Genomic DNA, 23,021 nt, shown 5'->3' on the forward strand with positions numbered 1-23,021 from the left:
ACATTCTTTAAAAGAACACAGGAATTTATTAAAAGTTCTACTCGCAGCAAAAACAATAAAAAAGGGTCAAATGGAAACATTTGTTTGTCCAGCACCCTCCACGGGTGCTCAGACTTCACCTCTGTTCCATGCCTAGCCTGATGTACGTTTTGTCCACTGTGACTTCTTCTGTGAGGCAGTAAGAATACACTGTTAGAAGCTCATACATTCAAGACATTTTTATCCTGAATTAAATTTTCTTGTCCCTATGGTCAAAAAACAAACTTCAATTTGACCCCACTAATGATTATAAAACCAAACAAATTTTTTTACTATGAAAAACAATGAAAGGGGTGGAAAGCTGTGAGAATTCCACCATCCCATTTATAGCATAAAAAAAAAATACCCTCCAATGGGATAAGGGACTATTGTAGGCATATCAGACAAAGAAAACTCCAAAAGATGTAAATATATAAAATACAAATTTTATTACAGATCAGGTTAAAAAAATATATTGAAAATATGAAAAATGTTAGTGGTGCACCAAATTGAAAATTTTGGTGCCTAAACAGAAAATACAAGATTCAATTGGCCGAAACCAAAATTTATGATTTTAAAAAGTTTGTATTTTTATATATGTATTGTATTTTATTCTTTTAATATCACAACTTTAAATGAATATGTATTTATTGTTGGCCATTATTAGCACCTTTTGAAGCAGTGTTAAAAAATCTTTGGTGCATATTTGGTCAGTTAAAGCGGTGTTCCACCCGTTTTTCAGTTTATTAAGTCAGCAGCTACAAAAAGCATAGCTGCTGACTTTTAATAAACCAACACTTACCTGCCCCACGGTCCAGCGATGTGGCCGCCCGGAGGCTAGCTCCTCTCCTCGGCGCCGTCATGGTAACTGTGGGCACCCGGCCGTGACAGCTTACAGCTTCACGGCCGGGCGGGCACTGCGCATGCATGAGTTGCGCTGCACTCTCCTATTGGCCAGCCAATCTTATGGGACCTGAGTTGTGTCCCAGAAGATTGCTGGCAGGGAGGGGCCGCCTAGGGTGAGAGGAGGAGTCGCCTAGGCAGCCGAAGATAGAAATTGGGACAGGAAGTCCCACGAAAAAAAAGGGTACACACTGTCGTCGTCCCCCCCCCCCCCCCCCAAAAAAAACGACATGCCGCATGTGGTATGTCAGGGGGTGAGGAGTGCTTAAAGCGGAAGTTCCACTTTTGGGTGGAACTCCGCTTTAAAAAACGCTGCACCAAAAATGCACCTCCCAGTTGAAATGCATTGAGAATGCAGCAAGGGCGCATTAAAAATGTACCTGTCTCGTGTTTTTGATGCATTTTTTGAGTTACATGACCTATGGCAAAGAAACGAATCACGGGTGTTTTTGGCAGCCATTCTTCCTTCCTTCCTTCCTTCCTTCCTTCCTTCCTTCCTTCCTTCCTTCCTTCCTTCCTTCCTTCCTTCCTTCCTTCCTTCCTTCCTTCCTTCCTTCCTTCCTTCCTTCCTTCCTTCCTTCCTTCCTTCCTTCCTATCTTCCTTCCTTCCTTCCTATCTTCCTATTTTGGCTGTTAATTTTGGTGAATTACTAAAAAAAAAGTATAACGAACTTCATCTATTGTATTCCCAGCTTTAAAGTCCAACTCCTGTCAAGATTTCTTATTTTTTTTTCGTCATGCAGTGCGATTGTCCCCGGACTGCATAGGTTATTTGCTTGGTCCCTACCCTGGAAAGCAGTCAGACTTTGTAACAGTAGGATGTAAAGAAAAGCAACACCGAAATCTGTATGCCGCTATTACTGACCTCCCCTTCAGAGAAGATGTTGGTCACCTGGCTGTTATGATCCCAGAGGCTTAATTCCCATTTACACATAGCATGTGCATGGCCAGGCGATTAAGAGGCCTTTTATTTTATTTTTTTTTTTTTTGCACGTTTGTCCCTGCGACATGTAATATGGAAATAGAATTGTATGTCTTTGGCCTCATAGGTTTTTAAAAGGTAGTGCTTGAAAAATCCACATACATTTTTTTTTTTTTTTTTTTTATTAGCTCCTATTAAATTCAATAAGGCCTGACGCTTGCAATTCTGCCCCAAATAAGCTTGTGTAGTTTTTCAAGATTCAGATGACCAGCAGCATTAACTAAAGTTGGCTATACACTGATAGAATGGAACCTAGAAGAAACAGAAGAAATGTAAAAAAAAATCTGTAAATCTAATGTAATATACTTTACTATCCATTTATTAATGCTAGCAAGATAAGGATTAAAAAGTTGGGCCTCCTTCACATGGGGTGGATTCTACCATCTCAACGGAGAATCTTTCTGCTGATCCCTGCTAAGGAGGGGGATGGCATGTCCGTGTCCGCTCTGCTTATGCAGGAGGAGGGTTTCGTTAGTTGAGAACCTCTCCTCACCTCATGAAAACTCCTGGGATGTATGATGACATTTGCCTGGAAACCAGGAAGTAACTGAAGAAATGCAGAAAAGACATTTTAAAACAAGTAAATTAGATGCTTTCCTAGCTACTAAATCCTGCAGCATCCACATTACAAATAGTCACTGTTGATTGAGAGAGTGTGAAGTTCAGGGTTAAAGTGATTGTAAACAATATTTAAAAAAAAAAAAAAAGTCATACTTGCTCTGTGCAGCGGTTTTGTACAGAGCCGCTCTGATCCTCTTCTCGGGTCCTTTGCTGGCGCTTCGAACTCCTCTTCTCAGTGTGCAAGTTGCCTCCTATTGTACACCTGTGAGCCACGCTGTCTGCGTCTATTGACAGTGTGGCTTGGCCACACCCCCTCACTTCCTTTTCACAGAATTTGATTGATGGCAGCAGGAGCCAATGGCTCCAGCTACTGTCAGTCCACCCTGTAAGGCAGGAGTAGGCAACCTCGGCACTCCAGCTGTGGTAAAATGACAAATCCCATCATGCGTTTGTCTCTAGGAATCATGCCTGTGATTGTCAGGGTCTTGCAATGTCTCATGGGACTGTAGTTTCAAAACAGCTGGAGGGCAGAGGTTGCCCACCCTTGCTGTAAGGCGAGAGCGCCGCTGCTCTCGAGTACAGCGCTGGATTGGGATCAAACTCGGGTAGGTATAAGGGGAAAAGGGTGCAATGGGGGAGCTGCACACAGATTTTTTTTTTTTTTACCTTGATGCCTTAGTTGTATTAAGTTAAAAATATCTTCTTACCTTTACAGCCATTTTAAAGAAAAGCTGATATAAGAGAAGTAGACTGTCGGTGCTGACCTTCTGTATATGGGAGTCTCCTGGCAGTCTCAGAATTTAGTATATAGATGCAATGAGCTGGCGTAAGCATGCAGATCAGGAAATAAAGGTGTAAAGTCAGGAGTCCATATTTGCATACTTATTCCTCATCCTTCCTTCCTTAGTGCTGATGCCGTAAGCTGGTTACAAGCTACTGCATGCAGGGAAATGTTACCATAATGCTAACACTCTGTTCTAACTTACTATAACACCACAGTGTAGGTGATGACAGACTTGGAACAAGTATGGGCATTTTTATTTTTGACACAAAATGTGTTATTTTCCAGGCCTGTGACTTGCCAGCTACTAAGCCTCATTTAAATGTCGCAAATCTGTTATGGCCATCTATGTGGTGCAAAAACCTCAACGTAAACAGATAAACTTTACTTTCCCTAACAGCCAAATCCTTTGTTTGTGTCTCGTATGCTCCCACCCACACTTCTGCTCAGTGTGAGGCTTTCAGCAACAGAGGTAATGCTCTTTCTCAGCCTTTTGGCTAAGAAGTGTAGTATCTGTTATCCGTGTCCAGAGGGGGGGCATCAGTCTTCCGTCCTTGCGGAAAGGGTGGCTGTTTGTATATTGCTTCTGATGGTATGATGGAGGTCCTTCTCGATGGACAAGGAACACGAATTAAGAGTGCACCACATAAGGTGTGGGCCAGGGTCGCTTCCCTGGTGTGTGGAGGGTTCCGAAGGAGCCCAGTGTCTCCTGATTTGAACAGTACTGGCTGGTGGTATTAATTTTGGCATCACATTTCTATTTAGTTTTAGTCAGTCTTTTGAGTAAAATGCCATTGTAGTTTGTCGTATTTTAGAAATCTGAATTGTTTGTCATATTTAGCTGACTAAAATATCCAGTACGCTTCACCCGACTAAAATCTCAGGAAGTAGTAACAATTGTGGGGGAGCGCTTAGGAAAAAAGTGGTTTGGGGGACTGGAACATTGCTTTAAGGAAAGCACTTTGTGCGAACTTGATCCTTGACCTATTTCACCGGCCTCTAGGTAGGACTCCCGTGGCGCTGGGTACCCTCTCTGCAGAGGCATTTCTCGCTGGCATTGCTAACAGATATAATGCAAAAGGTTTTAACTGATGGCGTCACTCTTTGCAAGCCAAAAATCTGTTCCAGTATCCTCAGTGATGGCAACTTGTTACAAAAGCTCTTCCTTATAACGCAAAAAAATGATTGAAGTTGAGGACTTTGTTAACATGATGGAGACAGTAGATGGGAAGCTGACTGTTCCAAAGTAAACTAAAATGAACAATCTGATTGCCAAACCTTATGGCAATGAATTTAAAAAAAACTGGCTGCTGCCAAGAGAGTATTTGCACTGATTTGTGGACAAAAAAGGACTCTTAGCTGCATGCCTTGCTATAAGTGCATTCTGCATTTGCATTGAAGAAAATTAAACCTGATTACACATTGTTGGCCCTTTGAACTGGTAGCCCACACACGGCACAGTCAATTAAATCACATGTGGACAAATGTTTGCAAGAGTGGGACATAGCAAAGAGGAAGAAACTTACAGTGATGAGACAATGTATGTAATATGGTGGCAGCATTTAAACAAACCACAGCAATAGGAGAAACACCCAGCTCTAGTGAGGAAGACTCCCCCATGACGGAAAGGGGCTCTGAGTCTGAAATTGATCTGTGGTGAGCCATTTTTATTCATTTACATGACAGGCTATCACATGGATGTGAGAGGATTGATATTGGGGCTGTTTGCTCTACTCTACTAGTGTATCTGTTATTTTTGCACTTTATTTGTAAGCTTGTGTAAAAGTATTCCCATAAGATGTTGAAGGTTAAAACAGAATGGAAACTGTAACCTTTTCTGTACTTTTTGCTTATTTGGCTGTGTTCCTCTTGTTGGGTACCAACAGATTGACATTGACCAGACACGTTGTGTGGTGCATACTGCATACCTTACAACTTGTGGTCCACATGGTGCAGAAGAAGACAAGTATTTAGAGAATCCTTGCTAAAGCATGATCAATAGTGAACCTCTTCCGCGAGTCTTCCATTGCAACACAGAAGATATTGGAACAGTATGGCTTTACTCTTTTAAATGCCTGCTCCACACTCTGGTCAGTGGTCAAGTACATTCAACGTGATCACCAGACACCTTAAACTGAGTCTGTCTGCCAAATCGCAAACATGGAATGGGGCAGCATGCTCCCTAGTGAATGGCAAAAGCTCAAATCATTGCGTGACCTGCTGCTGCCTTTTGCAGAACATACTAAAACCCTCCAGAGTGACACTCTGGGGTTGATTTACTAAAACTTGAGTGCAACATCTGTGCATGGTAGCCAATCGGCTTCTAACTTCAGCTTGTTAAATTAAGCTTTGACAATAAAACCTGGAAGCTGATTGGTTTCTATGCAGAGTTGTACCGGATTTTGCACTCCCCAGTTTTAGTAAATAAACCCCCATCTCCCTGGCTGTCTCTGCCCATCTACTCAGCCACCTTGATGACTAAACAGAACACTAGCTACCAAGACCTTGCCACAATTGCACAGAAAATGAAAGGGAATGTGAACCAGCGTTGTTTTTTCATTCTTTGATTCAACTGATGAAATGTTCTTGCTTATTGCAGCTGCTTGTTTTCTCAACCTTACTCTCTGGGAAACCCTTGTTTGTTTGAATAATGATGATAATAATAATCAGGAACTGCATAAAAAGGTGGAGGTGTATGCCTGTGTCTGAAGTTGTGGAAGAGGAGAATATTTAACCACTTCAAAACCGGCCACTGTATATAAACGTCCTGGAGTTTGGGGGGGTTGGGTTATCTGAATGATGCCTGTAGCTACAGACATCATTCAGAGATCATTATTTTCAGCCGGCGATTCTGTGCACGATAAGAACGATCATAGTGGCAGTTCCGCCGCTTGATCGTTCTTATAGGTGGCGGGAGGGGATGCTCCCGCCGCCATCCGGTGCTTCTCCGGGCTCTCCCGTGCCATCGGGAGCCCGGAGAATGAATCGGCCGGCACAGGATGAGGACAATAGAGATTTCTGGTGACCAGATGGTCACCAGTCATCTCTATGACTGTCGGAGGCCTGGGCGCAATGTTATGACGTCACACCCGGGTACCCGGAAATAACCGAAGCCGCGATCGCGGCTGTCAGCATGAGATCGGGAAAAAATTTTTTCCCGATCTCATGCTTTCCAGCCTGGAGGAGAGATGTGGGGTCTTATTGACCCCACATCTCTCCATAAAGAGGACCTGTCACATAGATTCCTATTACAAGGGATGTTTACATTCCTTGTAATAGGAATAAAAGTAATAAAAAAAAAGTGTAAAAATAAAAAAAAATTAAGTAAAAAAAAAAATTGAAAACGCCCCCTGTCCCTGGTAGCTCGCGCTCAGAAGCGAACGCACACGTAAGTCCCGCTCACATATGTAAATGCCGCTCAAACCACACATGTGAGGTATCGCCGCGGGCGTTAGAGCGTGTGCAACAATTCTCGCACTAGACCTCTGTAACGCTAAACTGGTAACCTGTAAAAAAATTTAAAGCGTTGCCTATGGAGATTTTTAAGTTATGAAGTTTGGCGCCATTCCATGATTGTGCGCAATTTTAAAGCGTAACATGTTGGGTATCTATTTACTCGGCATAACATCATCTTTCACATTATACAAAAAAATTGGGCTAACTTTACTGTTTTGTTATTTTTTTAATTCATGAAACCGTTTTTTTTCCAAAAAAAAGGCGTTTGAAAAATTATTGCATAAATACCGTGCGAGATAAAAAGTTGCAATGAGCGCCATTTTATTCCCTAGGGTGTCTGCTAAAAAAAACATATGTTTGGGGGTTCTGAGTAATTTTCTAGCAAAAAAAATATGATTTTTACATGTAGGAGAGAAGTGCCAGAATAGGCCTGGCATTGAGGTGGTTAAAAATCACAAGAAGTGGAAGAAGCACCATCCACATCAAAGCAGCCAGTTTTTCGGTTTCTTTCAAAATGCTGCAGAAGACCCAGGCAGAGGATCTCCCCAAACAGCATAGAGCAGCAGATCCATCTGACCTGGTAATCCAGTTTGCACAATCCATTTTGCTATGGCTTCCTCCCTGACCTGTTACTCAATTTTTGTATTTTGAAGCACTTAAAAGAGCAGTGCAAATAGTTTGCTGTGGTGCACTGGCTTGACTTGGCCCGTCATTGGAGGTTTTCTGTATCTGTGGGGTTGAATTGAGGGGGACTTGGAAGGCCTGTAATGAGCAGAGAGTGCTCTGGATGGTCTGAGGAGGCCTGCAATGCACAGTGTTCTCTGGACAGTCTGAGGCAGCCTGTAATGTTGCACAGTGCTAAGCGGGCCACACCACTAGGCACGCTATGGTTGCTACCTTGCTTGCTGGGAGGGAAAACACTCACGGGCTTTATTCTCTCACGTTTTTGTTTGACAAAATGGGAATTGATTTTAGTCATTATTTTAATTGATAAAAATGTGGGTTGATTTTCGTACTGGAAACATGGCGCTGAAGAAAATTGACCAATGTTTTAGTTGACACCAGATTCCCTGGTGTCAAGTACCCCCTGGGGGTGCTTTGGGTATTCCTATAGGTTTGGGACCCCACTGTAAGAAGGAGCACTAGGCCACAACACCCTTGTTTGGTTTTCTGCACAATGCCTCATGGGTTAGGCCTTTTAGCCGAGACAGGACAATTTTTGTTCCCAGGCCGCAAGGCCTACCTAGGGCACCTGCAATTTTTTGTTTTCTGCAAATCTTATTTGCTGTCCACGCGTGCATCACTCTGTACTCATAGGTGTTCCCTTTTTCACTCTGGGTGGCGTGGGTCCTTGGGGCTACCCTGATGTCCAGAAGGATAATGTGTACCCTGCAGTACTTGATGGTCGGCTTCGGCTGATCATGAGGAGAGGGGTCCGGCATTTTGGTTAGGTGTGCCTTGACCACTTTTGTGTGCGTTCACATGCATTATGGTGTTTACGTTTTTGTGCAGCCAATAAAAAAAAAAAATGCTGTCGATCCAGAAATCTGTGGGTAGGACTAGGTGTGGCCGGGTGTTGATTGACCAGCTACAGGCTTGTGAATTAGTGATAGCAGCCATCTCCCCCCCCCCCCCCCCCCCGCAACATTTTCTGATTTTTCTGCAATGCAAGCACAGCCTTCATGAGTGACAACTATTCACGGAATGCAGGATCAGAGCCGCATCCTTGCCATGCCATCACATCAAAGGAAACGGCATTGGGTGTAATTCACTATCGGGATCAAGAGATTTTTTGTTTTGTTTTTTTGTTTTGTTTTTTTGTTTTTGCACAAAGCAATACAAAGAGAATGGTCCATATCAGGAATACAAACAAATTGACAAACTGCTGCGCAAACATCGTGAAACATACAAAATTGCAGCAACAACCACTTTATTCTCCAGGGTCTCTCTGATTAAAAAAAATATTTTGGGATTGAAGGTTTTTAAGCAAAAAATGCTGATTTTTACATGACAAATGTCAGCATTGGCCCTAACTGGAAGCGGTTAAGATGAGAGGTATTCACATGTCTTATTCCATCACAATCCAAAAAATAAGACCAGCCTGAAACGTCTTTATGCGGCTTGGCATAAAAGACTCTATAGCCCTAGTTCCCTACCTATGGCCCAGGGGCTGCATGCGGCCCTTCGCCGTTTGTGCGCAGATTGCGGACACTGATTCATTCCCCCCTCCCCCCCTATTGCCCTGTTTAGCCTTGAGTTCTAATAGTCTTCTGTAATATGTCTCCAGTCAGTGATTGTCTCCTGAAGTATGTCTGCAGTCTCTGACCATCTCCTGGTATTATGGTCTGCAGTCTGACCGTCTCATGTATCATTGTCTGACATTTGACACTTTGGCGATGCTAAAGGCTGCACTTTACCACTTGCCATGCGATTTACCTCCCTTCATGACCAGGCCATTTTTTTGAGATACTGCACTGTGTTACTTTAACTGACAATTGCACGGTTGTATAACTCTGTACCCAACTAAAAATGTGGTGTGTGTGTGTGGTGTGTTTTTTTTTTTTTTTTTTTTTTTCTTTTCCCCAACAAATGAAGCTTTTTCTTTTGGTGGTATTTGATCACCTCTGCTTTGTTTATAGCGCAAAAAAGTCCAATTTTGGAAAAAATATTTTTTACTTCTATAAAACATATCCAATAAAATGTGAAAAAATCCCAATAAGCATATATTGATTGGTTTGTGCAAAAGTTAGTGTCTACAAACTATGGGATTTTTTTACTAGTAATGGCGGTGATCAGTGATTTATAGTGGGGCTGAGAGATTGCTGCAGACAAATTGGACATTAAGTGATACTTTTGGGGACCAGTGACACAAATACAGTGATCAGTGCTAAAAAATAAGCACTAGCACTGTACTAATGACACTGGCAGGGAGTGGGTTAATGGGGGGCGATCAAAGGGTTAAATGTGTGAGTGGGAGGGGTGCTTTAACTGTGGGAAGAGAGATCTGTGTTCCTGCTGAGCTGAAACACAGGATCTGTCTTCTTCTACTAACCAAATGGTGATCTGCCTTGTTTACATAGTAACACCATAAATACATGTGGGGCAAGAGGCTAAGGCCCCCCCATATCAAGAAAGTTGACCACCACTGTGCTGTAGTATTGGGCTTGATTTGCGTTAAACACCAGCCGTTCAGGTTGTGCATCTGGCTGGTGGGGTAAAAAAGTAATTTGCATTGTTGCACCCCATGTCCTGAAATGGGAGAGACTTATTTTTGGGATATGTGAACTAAACCACTCCCCACCCCGATTCTTTACAGTCAAGGAAGTTGCCATCTTGGCTTATGTTTAATCTGCAATTGCCACGGTGCTGCACATGTGATTAGCTATGACATCAGCCGTACGAGGGCTTGAAAGTTCAGCTGAGATTGTTTTATTGTACTTCCTTGTTGCAAGTTTCACATTCCCTTAATTCATACAGTTCATGTTTATTTTCCTAGACAATTATTCTGCTGTCCTCTCAAACATTGTGTGTTAAATATAACCATGTTTTTTATTGCAAATTTTTTGGGGGATAAAGAACATACTGTTAACAGGTCGTCCTATTTACAAGCTTCTGGCACTCAGAGGAGCGGACAGTGCTGGCGGGGACCCCAGGAGGTTCCGAGGCTGCTCTGTGCATAACCATTCCACAGAGCAGGTAAGTATGACATTGTTATTAAAAAAAAAAAAAAAAAACTTTTTACAACCACTTTAAAGCATTGAAAAATTTTCAGATTTAAACAAAAAAACCTCCCTCCTGCTTTTGGCCCCTTGCTGATTGCCCCCCTAGCAATCTGCTCGCTTCTGAGCCTCCTCTGTGTCTGAGATAGACTGAGCATGGCTTGACTCCTCCCCCACTCACTTACTGGCTGTGATTGACAGCAGTGGCTTCCACTGCTGTGTCCCATCCAATGAGGGGGAGACTCAGGAGAGCCTCTGTTCTCATGCACACCGCTGCATCAGGATCAGGCTCAGCTGAGTGTAAGGGGGGAGCTGCACACTGAATGTTTGTTTTTTTTTTTTTTTTTGTTTTTTTTTTGTTTTTTTTTTCTTTATGCATAGAATGCATGAAGGTAAAAAACCTTCAGCCTTCACAATTACTTGTGAAGGGTTGTAAATCCTCATGTTTTTTTACATGAATGTATCCTATGCGTTAAAACTTCTGACACTGGCGCCTGAGCCAGTTCGTTCCCTCGGCGGAGGCGCGCTCTTCCTCTCTGCCCATTGTCTCGGCTCTTGATTAGATAGCAGCACAGTCATTGGCTCCCGGTGCTGTCAATCAAATCCAATGACGTGGGTGCCGGGGGACTCGGGAGCAGGATGCAGGACTCGGGAGCAAGCCCTCACATGTGTCCACCTTAGTAGAGCCTTCTCCAACCTGGACACTCGATGCGGGGAGGTGCTAAGTCGAGGATTTGGGCCACTCTGCAAAACAAACTGCACAGTGGAGGTAACTATGACATGTATGTTAATTAAAAAAAGAGGGTTTACAATCCCTTTAAAGTGTTAAAAAACCCACAACAGTAAAATTAGTCTGTATATGCAGTAAAAGCATGCTTGTTATGCACTGTGGAACCTAAGGGTTTAATCCTCTGCATTGTGTAAAAAGGCTGTTTGATTCTGTATGCATAGATCCTCCCCTTTTTGCATTGCCCCAAAACCTGCCCGGATTAGACAGAGTGGAGTCAGTCTGCACATGCTCAGTTTGTGTATTGCTAGGGAGGTTCTATTTCTTTTCTTGGGTGGGTGCATGTGATCAGCACAGGGCCAGTCCGCCCTGTTCACAGGGTCAGGGGTCCTGCATCCTGATAGGACAGCCAGTGCAGTATGAAAACTCCTACAAGCTTTAACCAGGCACTGATAGAAGTCACTCTGCTGAGAAAAGGTATTTAGCAGTTTATATTTACTAAAATAGTTGCATTTCCATGTTCTATCTGCTGTAGGTGACCAGATATAGTGAGTGTTTGGATTAGTAAACAATCTGGAACAATACTCAGTAGCTGCTGATTTTTAGGTTGGCCTTTAAAATGTTATCTATTCCTGTTGTAGCTGTACAGGTATCCTTTAATAAGCATTTTCAGACAGGATATTGTCAAAATATGACCTCAAAGGTTTTATAGCTGATGACTACGTAGTATTGTAATGCCGTTCTTATAATGGTTTCAAAGTATGTCTCATACTCCTCTTTGAAGGGAGTAGCCCGAGTTTGTACAATAGGGCGTGTTTTGGTTTTTGTTTGGTTTTTGTTTGTTTTTTTTGGGGTTTTTTTTTTTTTTGTGAATGCTTTGCTTGCCAAATATCCCCACTTCATTGTATAGAATAGTTTTTACCTCCTTTTGACATCCTCCATTTGTTTGGTACAAATCCACTAAATACTTTGGTGTATCTAGGCAAATAAGTCGGCGCTCTATCCACCCGCGATTCAAATCGCCTAGGAGTGAAATTGCTGCAATTTTTTTTTTCCCTCAGAATACCATAGTCGCGGCATAACGCAGGGCGCATTTGCGATGCTATTGGTTAATGGCACTCCAATCACGGTGTGACTGTTGCGGTTTTTGTGAGCTAAATTGCATTGCAATCGCAGCAAAATCGCACGGATGTGCCATTAACTAGTAATTGCATCTCCAACGCGTCCTGCGGTTTGCCTCGTTTCTGGAATTGCAGGGATTCCTCCCGCTATTCAAATCGCCTTTTGGCTCTATGGATTTTGATCTGTTCTGAAGATGGTAGCATTAAATTTAGGTATTTATGGTTCTATAGTGGTTTGTGGTGTGCAGATTAAACCAACCTGAATAGTTAAATGGAGAGTGAGCAACATGCACCATTTGGAGTTAAACGGCCACTACAAAAAAAAAAAAAAAAATGCATCCTGGTAACTCTGTGGTTGAGTATTTGCGTTCCTTTTTCCCTCCTATTTCACACGCCTTTTATAGGTGTCATCTCATTTATATGCAGACTAATCTGTCTCGCAAAAGTAGCAGTTGGAGGTTTAGACAAATCATAGAACACGGGATCGGTGAGGGGCTTGTATTTGTGTTGGTGATTGTACACCTAATTTTTACTTAGTTAAAAAAAAAAAAAATTTTATACCTGCTCTAGTTTTTTATGGAACAGCCTCCCTCCCATATCAGGTCCCCCACCAGCAGTCCTTGCTCCTTGGTGTGCCACCATAGGAAGTTGCTTCCTATGGTGGCATACCTGCAGCCTAAATTGTCTGCATTAATTGATGCAGACAGTGCAGCTCGGCCTGTAAGATTTAGGCCCCTTTTCACACTTATACGACTTGTCCCACGATTTTGTACTGCAAAATCGTATGACAAGTCATTCTCCATGATTTTCAATGACTACCATTCATATTGGCACGACTTTAAAGTGGAGTTCCACCCAAAAGTGGAACTTCCACTCATCGGATTCCCCCCCCCCCCCCCCCCTCCTGTGTCACAGTTGGCACCTTTCAGGGGGGAGGGGGGTGCAGATACCTGTATATTACAGGTATCTGTACCCACTTCCGGCGTAGATAGCCGCAGAATCTGCGGTTATTTACGCCACATCCTGTTCCCCCCCGCTGTCTGCTGGGAAACACACGGGTCCCAGAGACAGCAGGGACCAGCCGTATTGCGCTGCGCGACTCGCGCATGCGCAGTAGGGAACCGGGAAGTGAAGCCGCACGGCTTCACTTGCTGATTCCCTTCCCAAAGATGGAGGCGGCAGCACCCGAGAGACGGTTCGGCCTCGGGTGCCGACATCGCGGGCGCCCTGGACAGGTAAGTGTCCATGTTTTAAAAGTCAGCAGCTGCAGTATTTGTAGCTGCTGACTTTTAAAAAAAAAAATTTCGGCGGAGCTCCGCTTTTAAGTTGTGCCAACTTCAAAGTAGTCCCTGCACTACTTTGGTCCAACTTCCATGCGAGTTGATGTCCATAGACCTCAATGTTAAACCCTCAAGTAGCATGCAAATCGTACCTGAATAATATAGACATGATTTCAGTACGACTTTGTAAGCACAAACGGAGAATGGTTAATGCCAAAGTTGTGGCAAAGTCGTACTGTTTCCAAATCGCGGCCGTAAAATTGCGCGACTTTGAAGTCGCACGAGTGTGAAAGGGGCCTTACCGAACGTTCAGCTTAACCGCTTCAGCCCCGGACCATTTGGATGGATAAAGACCAGAGCACTTTTTGCGATTCGGCACTGCGTCGCTTTAACTGACCATTGCGCGGTCGTGCGACATGGCTCCCAAACAAAATTGACGTCCTTTTTTCACCACAAATAGAGCTTTCTGTTGGTGGTATTTGATCACCTCTGTGGTTTTTTATTTTTTGCGCTATAAACAAAAAAAGCGACAATTTTGAAGAAAAACGCATTATTTTTGACTTTTTGCTATAATATCCCCAAAAAATATATAAAATTATTATTTTTTCCTCAGTTTAGGCCGATACGTATTCTACATATTTTTGGTAAAAAAAAAAATCGCAATAAGCGTATATTGATTTGTTTGCGCAAAAGTTATAGCGTCTACAAAATAGGAGATAAGTTTTATGGCATTTTTATTAATAATTTTTTTTTTTTTTACTAGTAATGGCATCGATCATCGATTTTTATTGTGACTGTGACATTATGGCAGACATGTCGGACAATTTTGACACATTTTTGGGGCCATTGGCTTTAATACAGCGATCGGTGTGATTTAAAAATGCATTGATTACTGTAAAAATGTCACTGGCAGTGAAGGGGTTAACATTAGGGGGCAGTGAAGGGGTTAATGTGTGTCCTAGGAAGTGTTCTAACTGAAGGGGAATGTGGACTGCAGGGAAACTAACAGATCGCCTGTTCATACTCTGTATGAACAGAGGATCTGTCAGTTCTCCCCTCAGAGAACCGGGAACTGTGTGGCCGTCTATGGTACCGACGTACCATGACGGCGATTCGCCTGCCTGTGCCATTCTGCCGCAGTATAACTGCGACGGACGTTCAGCAAGCGGTTAAATTGATTTGTAAAGTCTCACGTTTAAAAAAAATAAAAGTAAACCTGTTATGCTGCTGTGTCTTGAGGGAGTCAGGAGGGAGATTCCTGGATGGCCGAGGGACTTGTGGACATCCCTGGACAGAGTTGGGGCTCAGGTAAGTATTGGGGGGGGGGGGGTTGCTGCACACAGAATGCATTAAACACCTGCCTTTGCAACCCATTTAAGTATGGATGCAGCCTTAAAGCGTAGGTCTGCCCATCCCTGCAAAAATGTAAAAGCCAGCAGCTACCCATACTGCAGCTGCTGACTTTTAATCAGACATTTACCTGTCCTGGAGTCCAGTGATGTCAGGACTGCAGCTGATGTTTCCATCAGCTGTCGGGTGCTGCCATTGTCTGTAAGGGAACCCGATAGTTAGCATTATGGCTTTACTCTAGATCCCTACTGCGCATGCGCAAGGCACCACTGCACTCTCCTACTGGCGTGGCGGGAGAGCTGAGCTGCCTCCTCCCTCAAAGGTTCCAAAAGTGGCAGTGGAGGGGGTGGGGGGAGAGAGAAATGAGCGGAAGTTCCACTCACTTTTGGGTGGAACTCCGCTTTAATGCGGCTGACAGACTGCTACGTACAATGTGAATGTTATCTTGAACCAAGTATACTTTAGTCCTTGCGTATGCTTTTGAGGAGTATTTGTCTCTTTACAGTTGCAAAAAACTTTAGGCTCATTTACACCTATGTTGCCCTCTGAAAAGTGATCCGTGATGGACCACTTTTCACATGGTGATTGACAGGCAGCTGTGAGGTGAAATGTCTCCTGTTTCATCCCATTTTAAAGCTGGTCAACCAGTTTGCTTTTAACGCCTACCAGACGTAAGTGTAAAGGCCTTAATGGCATTTGTTTTTTTACCCTATTTAGTGTGGATCCAAGGGTCACTTGTCCAAACCACCCTGATGCCATGCTTGTGGAAGATTATAGAGCCGGGGACATGATCTGCTCTGAGTGTGGATTAGTTGTAGGTAAGTTATTCTGAACATGTTCTAAAGTAAACCAATATAGGAATAAAACCATGACTAGGAAATGCATTTATTTGACCAGTTTATTAAAGAGGAAGTGCAGTCTGCTCACATAATTTGTAATAAAAACCTCTTTGCCATCCTGACACTTCCCTGCAACCACTTTGCATAATATTTTATATATACTTTGATTATGTACTTGCCAAATATGCTGCAGAAATCTCCCTCCACGAAGTCTGGCTGCATCCATTTTAACTGTGGGCAGCTGACTCTGCTGCCTGTTCACTTCCTGGATTTACAGACATACATAGAGGCACACCTGCAGCACTGCAACTTTCATTGGCCCTCTTGATTCACCCCCCTCTCCCTTCCTGGCACACTCTCTCAGGAGAGTCAGAGCTGTGCATGGTGTCATAAGCCTAGGCTTTTTAAAAGACAAGAAGGAAGTGGGCTGTATAAGGTATTTACTGGCAGAAAAAAAATGTTTTACTATCCAAAGTCAGAAGATTTAATAGATGGAAAGTTGAAAAAATTACTGAAGTTCCACTTTAAGTAAATCAATATTTTTATTTTTTTTATTTTTTGTACAGTATATTGTACGTTCACATAAGTCCTTCCCCCTCAGCGACCTTGCAAGCTAAGGTCCCTACCTCACATTCATACATACACCTCAAAATATAGGACTAAATGGCTAGGAAATACATTTTCTTTGAAGAACATTTTGAACATACAGGCGGTCCCCAGGTTACAAAGAAGATGGTGTCTGTAGGTTTATTCATAAGTTGAATCTGTTTGTAAGTCGGAACAGGTAAATTTTGTTTTAAGTGTAGCTCCAACCAAAAAACTTTTTTTTAGCTTTTTGAATAGCATAGGGAAGGGTTAACACCAGTGTAACATTTGTTCCCATTCAGAAGATATCACCTCTGTCCCAATGACAATTGGGTTGTTGTGGAAACGAGCCTTGGTGATAAAGCATCAGTGGAGACACCTTTTTCCTATAATAACTTGCAGGAGTGAACTTCCCTTCCTATGGGGTAGATTTCCTCTCACTTCCTGTTTTCTCCCTCCATTTTTAACTAGGGGACCGCCTGTATATCAGTTGCTAGATTATTAGTTCTGTAATACGGAAGGATGTTACCATAATTTCGAGGCAGAACTAAGATCTGAATTCAGAAGTTGAACTGTCCACCAGAGCAGTCAATTGAGCACCACCTTTCCTTCACTGGAAACCAAAAATGTGTGTTTTTTTTTTTTTTTTTTTTTAATTTTTTTTATGGGAAGTTGCTTCACTTTTGGTTCAGTATCAGCCCACATTGGGGCATTTCTATTTCAGCCTAGCAATATGCCAAAAGTATAGCATGTGTTATTAAACATACTGTACTTTTGAACAGAGGATGATATGAAGTATATACAAGCACGGTATATAAGCTAAACAATTAGTATTAGTGTATAGCCAAAGGGCTAAAACCCCTGTCTAGTTTTTACTGCCATGTGTCCCCACTTGGGATACGCCGCCTTTATTTTTCCTGGTGACTTTTTCCCCATAGTGTCTTTCAGGACAGCCACCTATGAGAGAGACCTTGTTAACACATATATATGTATCAGCGCTCAGGACCAATTCCATGAATCACATTAAATATATCTGTAAATTACATAATGTCCAATAATGGTTGCTGAGAGTAGTATCAGAAAGTCTATAAAAAGTCCGTGGTAATAGATGGATGTGGTGACAAGTAAAGTCTTTAGTAGACACCAGCGCTAAGGGCAGCATTCATGATGAGCGAAGTCAGCTCTCTAAACAACCGTAGAAAAACAAGAGAAGGAAAGCGCCGCTGAGTGCAAGTATTTAATGAAAAATAATAAGCGCGTATTCACACTTACAGTATAGTAAATAGAGTACAGCTCCAGTGAAGAGATCATCCTAGGTCAGTCCTGCGTCCATTTGCAGAAAGCTGCGATGTGGCTCCGAGGGGATAGCTGCGGACCTCTGCACGGAGTAACAGGCTGCTAAGCTGGATGGAAGCTTCCGTGTTCCGCCAAGGCGCTCGAGGGCGTGTGACGTCACCAGGATGACTGAGATGGACGGGAAGACACGACGCGTTTCAGAGCATGCGCGAGGCTCACAATGGGCATGCGCGCTCCTTTATCAAGTGTAGGAAGGACGGGAAAGATGAGGACTTAAATAGCTCTGCATTGAAGACTAAAAACACCCCAGCTGGGCAAGAAAGAAGCATGAATGTAACTAACAACAAGAAAATCTGCTATCACAAACATTTAAAACATATCAAGGATATCTAGATATCTAGAAATCTCAAAAACAATAAGAGCCAAAAAACTAATTATCGGCAAATTATTATATATTAGATAATATATCTATATGAGGTATAGTATGACAAGTAGGTTTAAAAATATATCAAATAATTATAATGAAATATTAAAAGTGATAACACTAGGAATAATTAAAAAGCACAACTGTGTGTACTCGAGATTGGGTTATTATATCTTGCTACTATTCTGATGTTCTATCATCAGCAATTTATTGTTAGGAGATTTCAATAGTGGTGAAATAGCCTCCAACTCTGAAGCCTTGTCATTTTCTTTTTTTAGAGAAGGGCCTACATCGCAAGCAACACCTAAAAAGAAAACACAGACGAGGATGCAGAGGGGGACGCAACAAATCTAAAAACAAATGCCAAACTACAGAAATGATAAAATTATTTAATTTATCTTCACATCTACTATCCTCAGAAGAAATTTCTTTACTCAGTAAAGGACTCACTTTTTCACCCACCATACAACCCAATTCTTTTCTTCCTTTTAAAGATCTCAACAAATTCATTAGGAATCTCACTCTAAAAAGATAATTTAACATCCAATCCACCAAGAATACATCAGTTGATAGTAGTTCTAATACAACTATGCCCACAGCTCCCCCCTACACAATTGTAAATGAGACATCTGAGAGCTCTATTAGTGTCCATGAACCCGACTCAGAATTAGGCTCCTTAGACCTGGATCTAGATTTTGAGTTATTAACTCAACATCTCCAGAACTCACCTCCAGTTAAACATACTAATTTTAGACCAAAATCTGCTTTTTACCCTACTAGATCAAAGGGCCCCTATCTAGAAACCTTTTATAGAGTGGTTTTCTCTGAACTCCAAAAATTGTGTAAACATACGGATAATACACAGAAATATCGTCCCCGCAATCTTAATCCTGGAGAAAAGGCCGCACTTCACTCTCTCTCAAATAATTCTGAGATCATTATTAAACCAGCAGATAAGGGGGTGGGATTGTTATATTAGACCGCACCTCTTATATCACGGAAGCATCTAGATTATTATCTGACCACCAAACATATAGAAAATTGCCTTCAGATCCTTTGCCCCAATTTAGAGGCCGAGATATTAATCAAGCCCTTTCAGATGAAGTGATCAACAAAAATGAAGCCTCTTTTCTACGCAAAGAATTTTATAGTACGCCTTATTTTTACCATCTGCCCAAGGTGCACAAGAATTCTTCGCACCCTCCCCGGTAGGCCTATTGTGGCGTCTATGAATATTGTCTCCAGTGGCTTTTCTCAGTATGTTGATTCTTTCTTACAGCCTCTAGCTCAGGACCTTCCCTCCTATGTACGAGACTCGATACATTTGATGGAACTCCCGGCTCCTTATAGATGGCAAGATAGTTACTCTTGGCTGTCTTTGGACGTTAATTCTCTATATACGTCCATTCCCCGTCATATAGGTCTAATGGCAGTTCAACATTTTCTGTCTCTCGATCCCTCTATTAATGCTAAACAGGCCGTATTTATCTCAGAAGCCACTTCCTTTTGTTTAAACCATAATTATTTTTAGTCTCTCTTTTTTAGACCTTGAACTTTTTCAGGACCAAAATCGTGTTCTGTCACGAAACTACACCAAACCCACTGCTGGGAATTCTTATTTACATTTTAATAGCTGCCATCACCCACAGTGGGTTAATAATATCCCCAAAGGCCAATATTGCAGATTAAGACAAAATTGTACCAGGGATTCCGATTACATTTCCCAAAGTGCGCACCTTAAGAGCAAATTCTTAGAAAAAGGGTTTCCTGAGAAACTAGTAGATCAAGCCTATGCCACCTTTCTTCCAGGCAAAAAAACCTAAGACGACAAAGCCATCTGACAATGACACTGTACGTTTTATTACTAGATATCACAGTGAATACAAGAAAATGGAACATATATTCCATAAATACTGGAATATTTTAAAACAGGATCCCCTTCTAAGAATAATCTTGGTAATAGACCTAAGGTTACTTATAGAAGGGCCCCAACGCTGAAAAACAAGATAGCGCCTAGTAAATTGAAAACAACCAAACCTGAAAATTCCTTGTGTCTTATCCCTCTCATAGGTATGTACGGGTGCAACAAAGCCTTATGCAAGACTTGTGCCTTTTGTGAGACATGGCCAACGGAGTTTCCAACATAAAGATAAGAGCTATCAGAGGGATTTTATAACTGTTCTACCGATTACATAGTTTACTGAAGCGTAGTTTAATATGTCCATGCAAATTATTATACGTTGGTTGCACAATTTGTCCATTGCGACAACGCTTCAGTAAACATCGTCGATTCATAGAAAAAGGCTGTGATGAACATAGCGTTCCTCGTCACTTTCTGGAGCACCACAACCAATCCACTATAGGCCTACAAGTGTGGGTGATAGAATCAATACCACGTAAATTGTCCGAAGCTGAACGTTTTTCTAAATTGCGTGAACGTGAAACGTTTTGGATATACACTTTTTGGACACTTTGGTACCCAACGGGTTGAATGAAGAAATAGAGGTTAATACCATCATATAGTATCTGATTACTGCCTTGTATCCCACTGTTTGTTTCCTTCCCTCCCCCCCACCTTTCCCCTTCCCCTCCCTTTCCCCTTCCCCTCCCTTTCCCCTTCCCCTCCCTTTCCCCTTCCCCTCCCTTTCCCCTTTCCCCTCCCTTTCCCCTTCCCCTCCCTTTCCCTTTCCCCTTCCCCTCCCTTTCCCCTTCCCCTTCCCCTCTTTTCCCTCCCCCCTTCCCCTCTTTTCCCTCCCCCCTTTTTTTCCCCTTCCCCTTCCCCTCTTTTCCCTCCCCCCTTTTTTTCCCCTTCCCATCCCCATTCCTTCCTTCCCTTGTATGCTACATACTAGAGGTCGACCGATATGGGTTTTTCTCTGGCCGATGCCGATATTTAGAAATCGCGGTGGCCGATGGCCGATATATGATGCCGCTTTTTTGGGCCGATATATTGGGCCGTTTTTTTTTTTTTTTTTTCTTTTTTTTTTTCCCCTTCATCTCATAAAATCTAACAGTTAGACCCCTTTCACACTGGGGCGTTTTTTTAGGCGCTTTTGGGCTAAAAATAGTGCCTGTAAAGTGCCTGTAAAACGGCTCCCCTGCAGTCTCAGTGTGATATCCCGAGTGCTTCCATACTGAGGCGATGCGCTGGCAGGATGTAAAAAAAAGTCCTGCAAGCGGCATCTTTGGAGTGGTGTATACCGCTCCTCCACCACTCCTGCCCATTGAAATGAATGCGCACCGCTGCCGAAGCGCCTGCAAAGCGTTTCGGCAGCAGCACTTCAGGGGCGCATTTAACCCCTTCCTCGGCCGCTAGCTGGGTTATAAGCGCCCCGCTAGCAGCCCAATAGCGCCGCTAAAATGACGGTAAAGCGCCGCTAAAACTAACAGCGTTTTACCGTCAACGCATGCCCGCTCCAGTGTGAAAGCAACCTTAAGTAATAAGTGATACAGAAATTTTTTTACATTTATTGAACAAAACAAACCTCCAATCAGTTCACTTGTATGTATAATTTAGATTAAAAAAAAAAAAACTATATCTTAAATATTAAATACAAAAAAACAGGTAATCAAAACTTCTGGACGAAAAAAAATGGGCTAACTTTACTGCTTATTTATTTTTTTTTTTAATTGGTGTATTTTTTTTTTTAAAAATTGCGTTTGAAAGACCGCTGCGCAAATACCGTGTGACATAAAATATTGCAACAACCGCTATTTTATTCCCTAGGGTCTCTGCTAAAAAAAATATATATATAATGTTTGGGGGTTCCAAGTGATTTTCTAGCAGAAAATACAGAATTTTTACTTGTATCAGATTTGGCAGGCTGCCCAGAGGAGGAGAGAAGACAAACTTCAAACAACTTGCAATTGACTTCTATTACAGAAGTCATTTGCAAGTCCCGCTGAAGTTCTAATCGGCTTTTTTTATCATGCCGATTAAGTAAAAAAAAGCCAAATATCGGCCGATATATCGGCCGGCCGATATATCGGCCGACCTCTACTACATACTGCCTCCTTGGTGCAGTTGTTTTACTATTTTATAATGTAAATTATCATATATTTTCCCTTTCTGTACATTATCTCATGTGTCACGACTAAAGACGTGATATCTCATGTGTCACTGATTCCATATATGGAAACCACTGACACATGGGATATCATTGAAAGAATACTTTTATTTAATATTTTTTTATTATTATTTTATATTTATTTTTAATAGTAGCAAGATATAATAACCCAATCTTGAGTACACACAGTTGTGCTTTTTAATTATTCCTAGTGTTAACACTTTTAATATTTAATTATCATTATAATTATTTGATATATTTTTAAACCTACTACTTGTCTATATATACATACTATACCTCATATAGATAATTTATCTAATATATATAATAATTTGCCGATAATTAGTTCTTTTTGGCTCTTTTATTGTGTTTGAGATTTCTAGATATCCTTGATATGTTTTAAATGTTTGTGATAGCAGATTTTCTTGTTAGTTACATTCATGCTTCTTTCTTGCCCACCTGGGGTGTTTTTAGTCTTCAATGCAGAGCTATTTGTCCTCATCTTTCCCGTCCTTCCTACACTTGATAAAGGAGCGCGCATGCCCATTGTGAGCCTCGCGCATGCTCTGAAACGCATCGTGTGTTCCCGTCCATCTCAGTCATCCTGGTGACGTCACACGCCCACGAGTGCCTTGCCGCAACACGGAAGCTTCCATCCAGCTTAGCAGCTCAGCAGCCTGTTACTCCATGCGGAGGTCCGCAGCTATCCCCTCGGAGCCACATCGCAGCTTTCTGCAAATGGACGCAGGACTGACCTAGGATGATCGCTTCACTGGAGCTGTACTCTATTTACTTTACTGTAAGTGTGAATACGCGCTTATTATTTTTCATTAAATACTTGCACTCAGAGGCGCTTTCCTTCTCTTGTTTTTCTATGAGAGAGACCTTGGCTCCTCCCTTCTGAGGAAACAA

At 42.2% G+C, this 23,021-nt stretch overlaps 1 protein-coding gene across 1 annotated transcript in view; it reads left to right on the forward strand.

The window, feature by feature from the left end:
• GTF2B (general transcription factor IIB) overlaps window positions 1-23,021 on the forward strand; it is a 48,515-nt gene that overhangs the window by 4,533 nt on the left and 20,961 nt on the right. Inside the window, exon 2 of the mRNA XM_073593185.1 lies at window positions 15,616-15,716. Coding sequence (XP_073449286.1) covers window positions 15,616-15,716 — 101 coding nt within the window. The remainder of the gene's footprint in view (window positions 1-15,615; window positions 15,717-23,021) is intronic.

This window comes from Aquarana catesbeiana, linkage group LG07, assembly GCF_042186555.1.
Source record: "Aquarana catesbeiana isolate 2022-GZ linkage group LG07, ASM4218655v1, whole genome shotgun sequence".
In the NCBI taxonomy this organism is placed as follows: domain Eukaryota; kingdom Metazoa; phylum Chordata; class Amphibia; order Anura; family Ranidae; genus Aquarana; species Aquarana catesbeiana.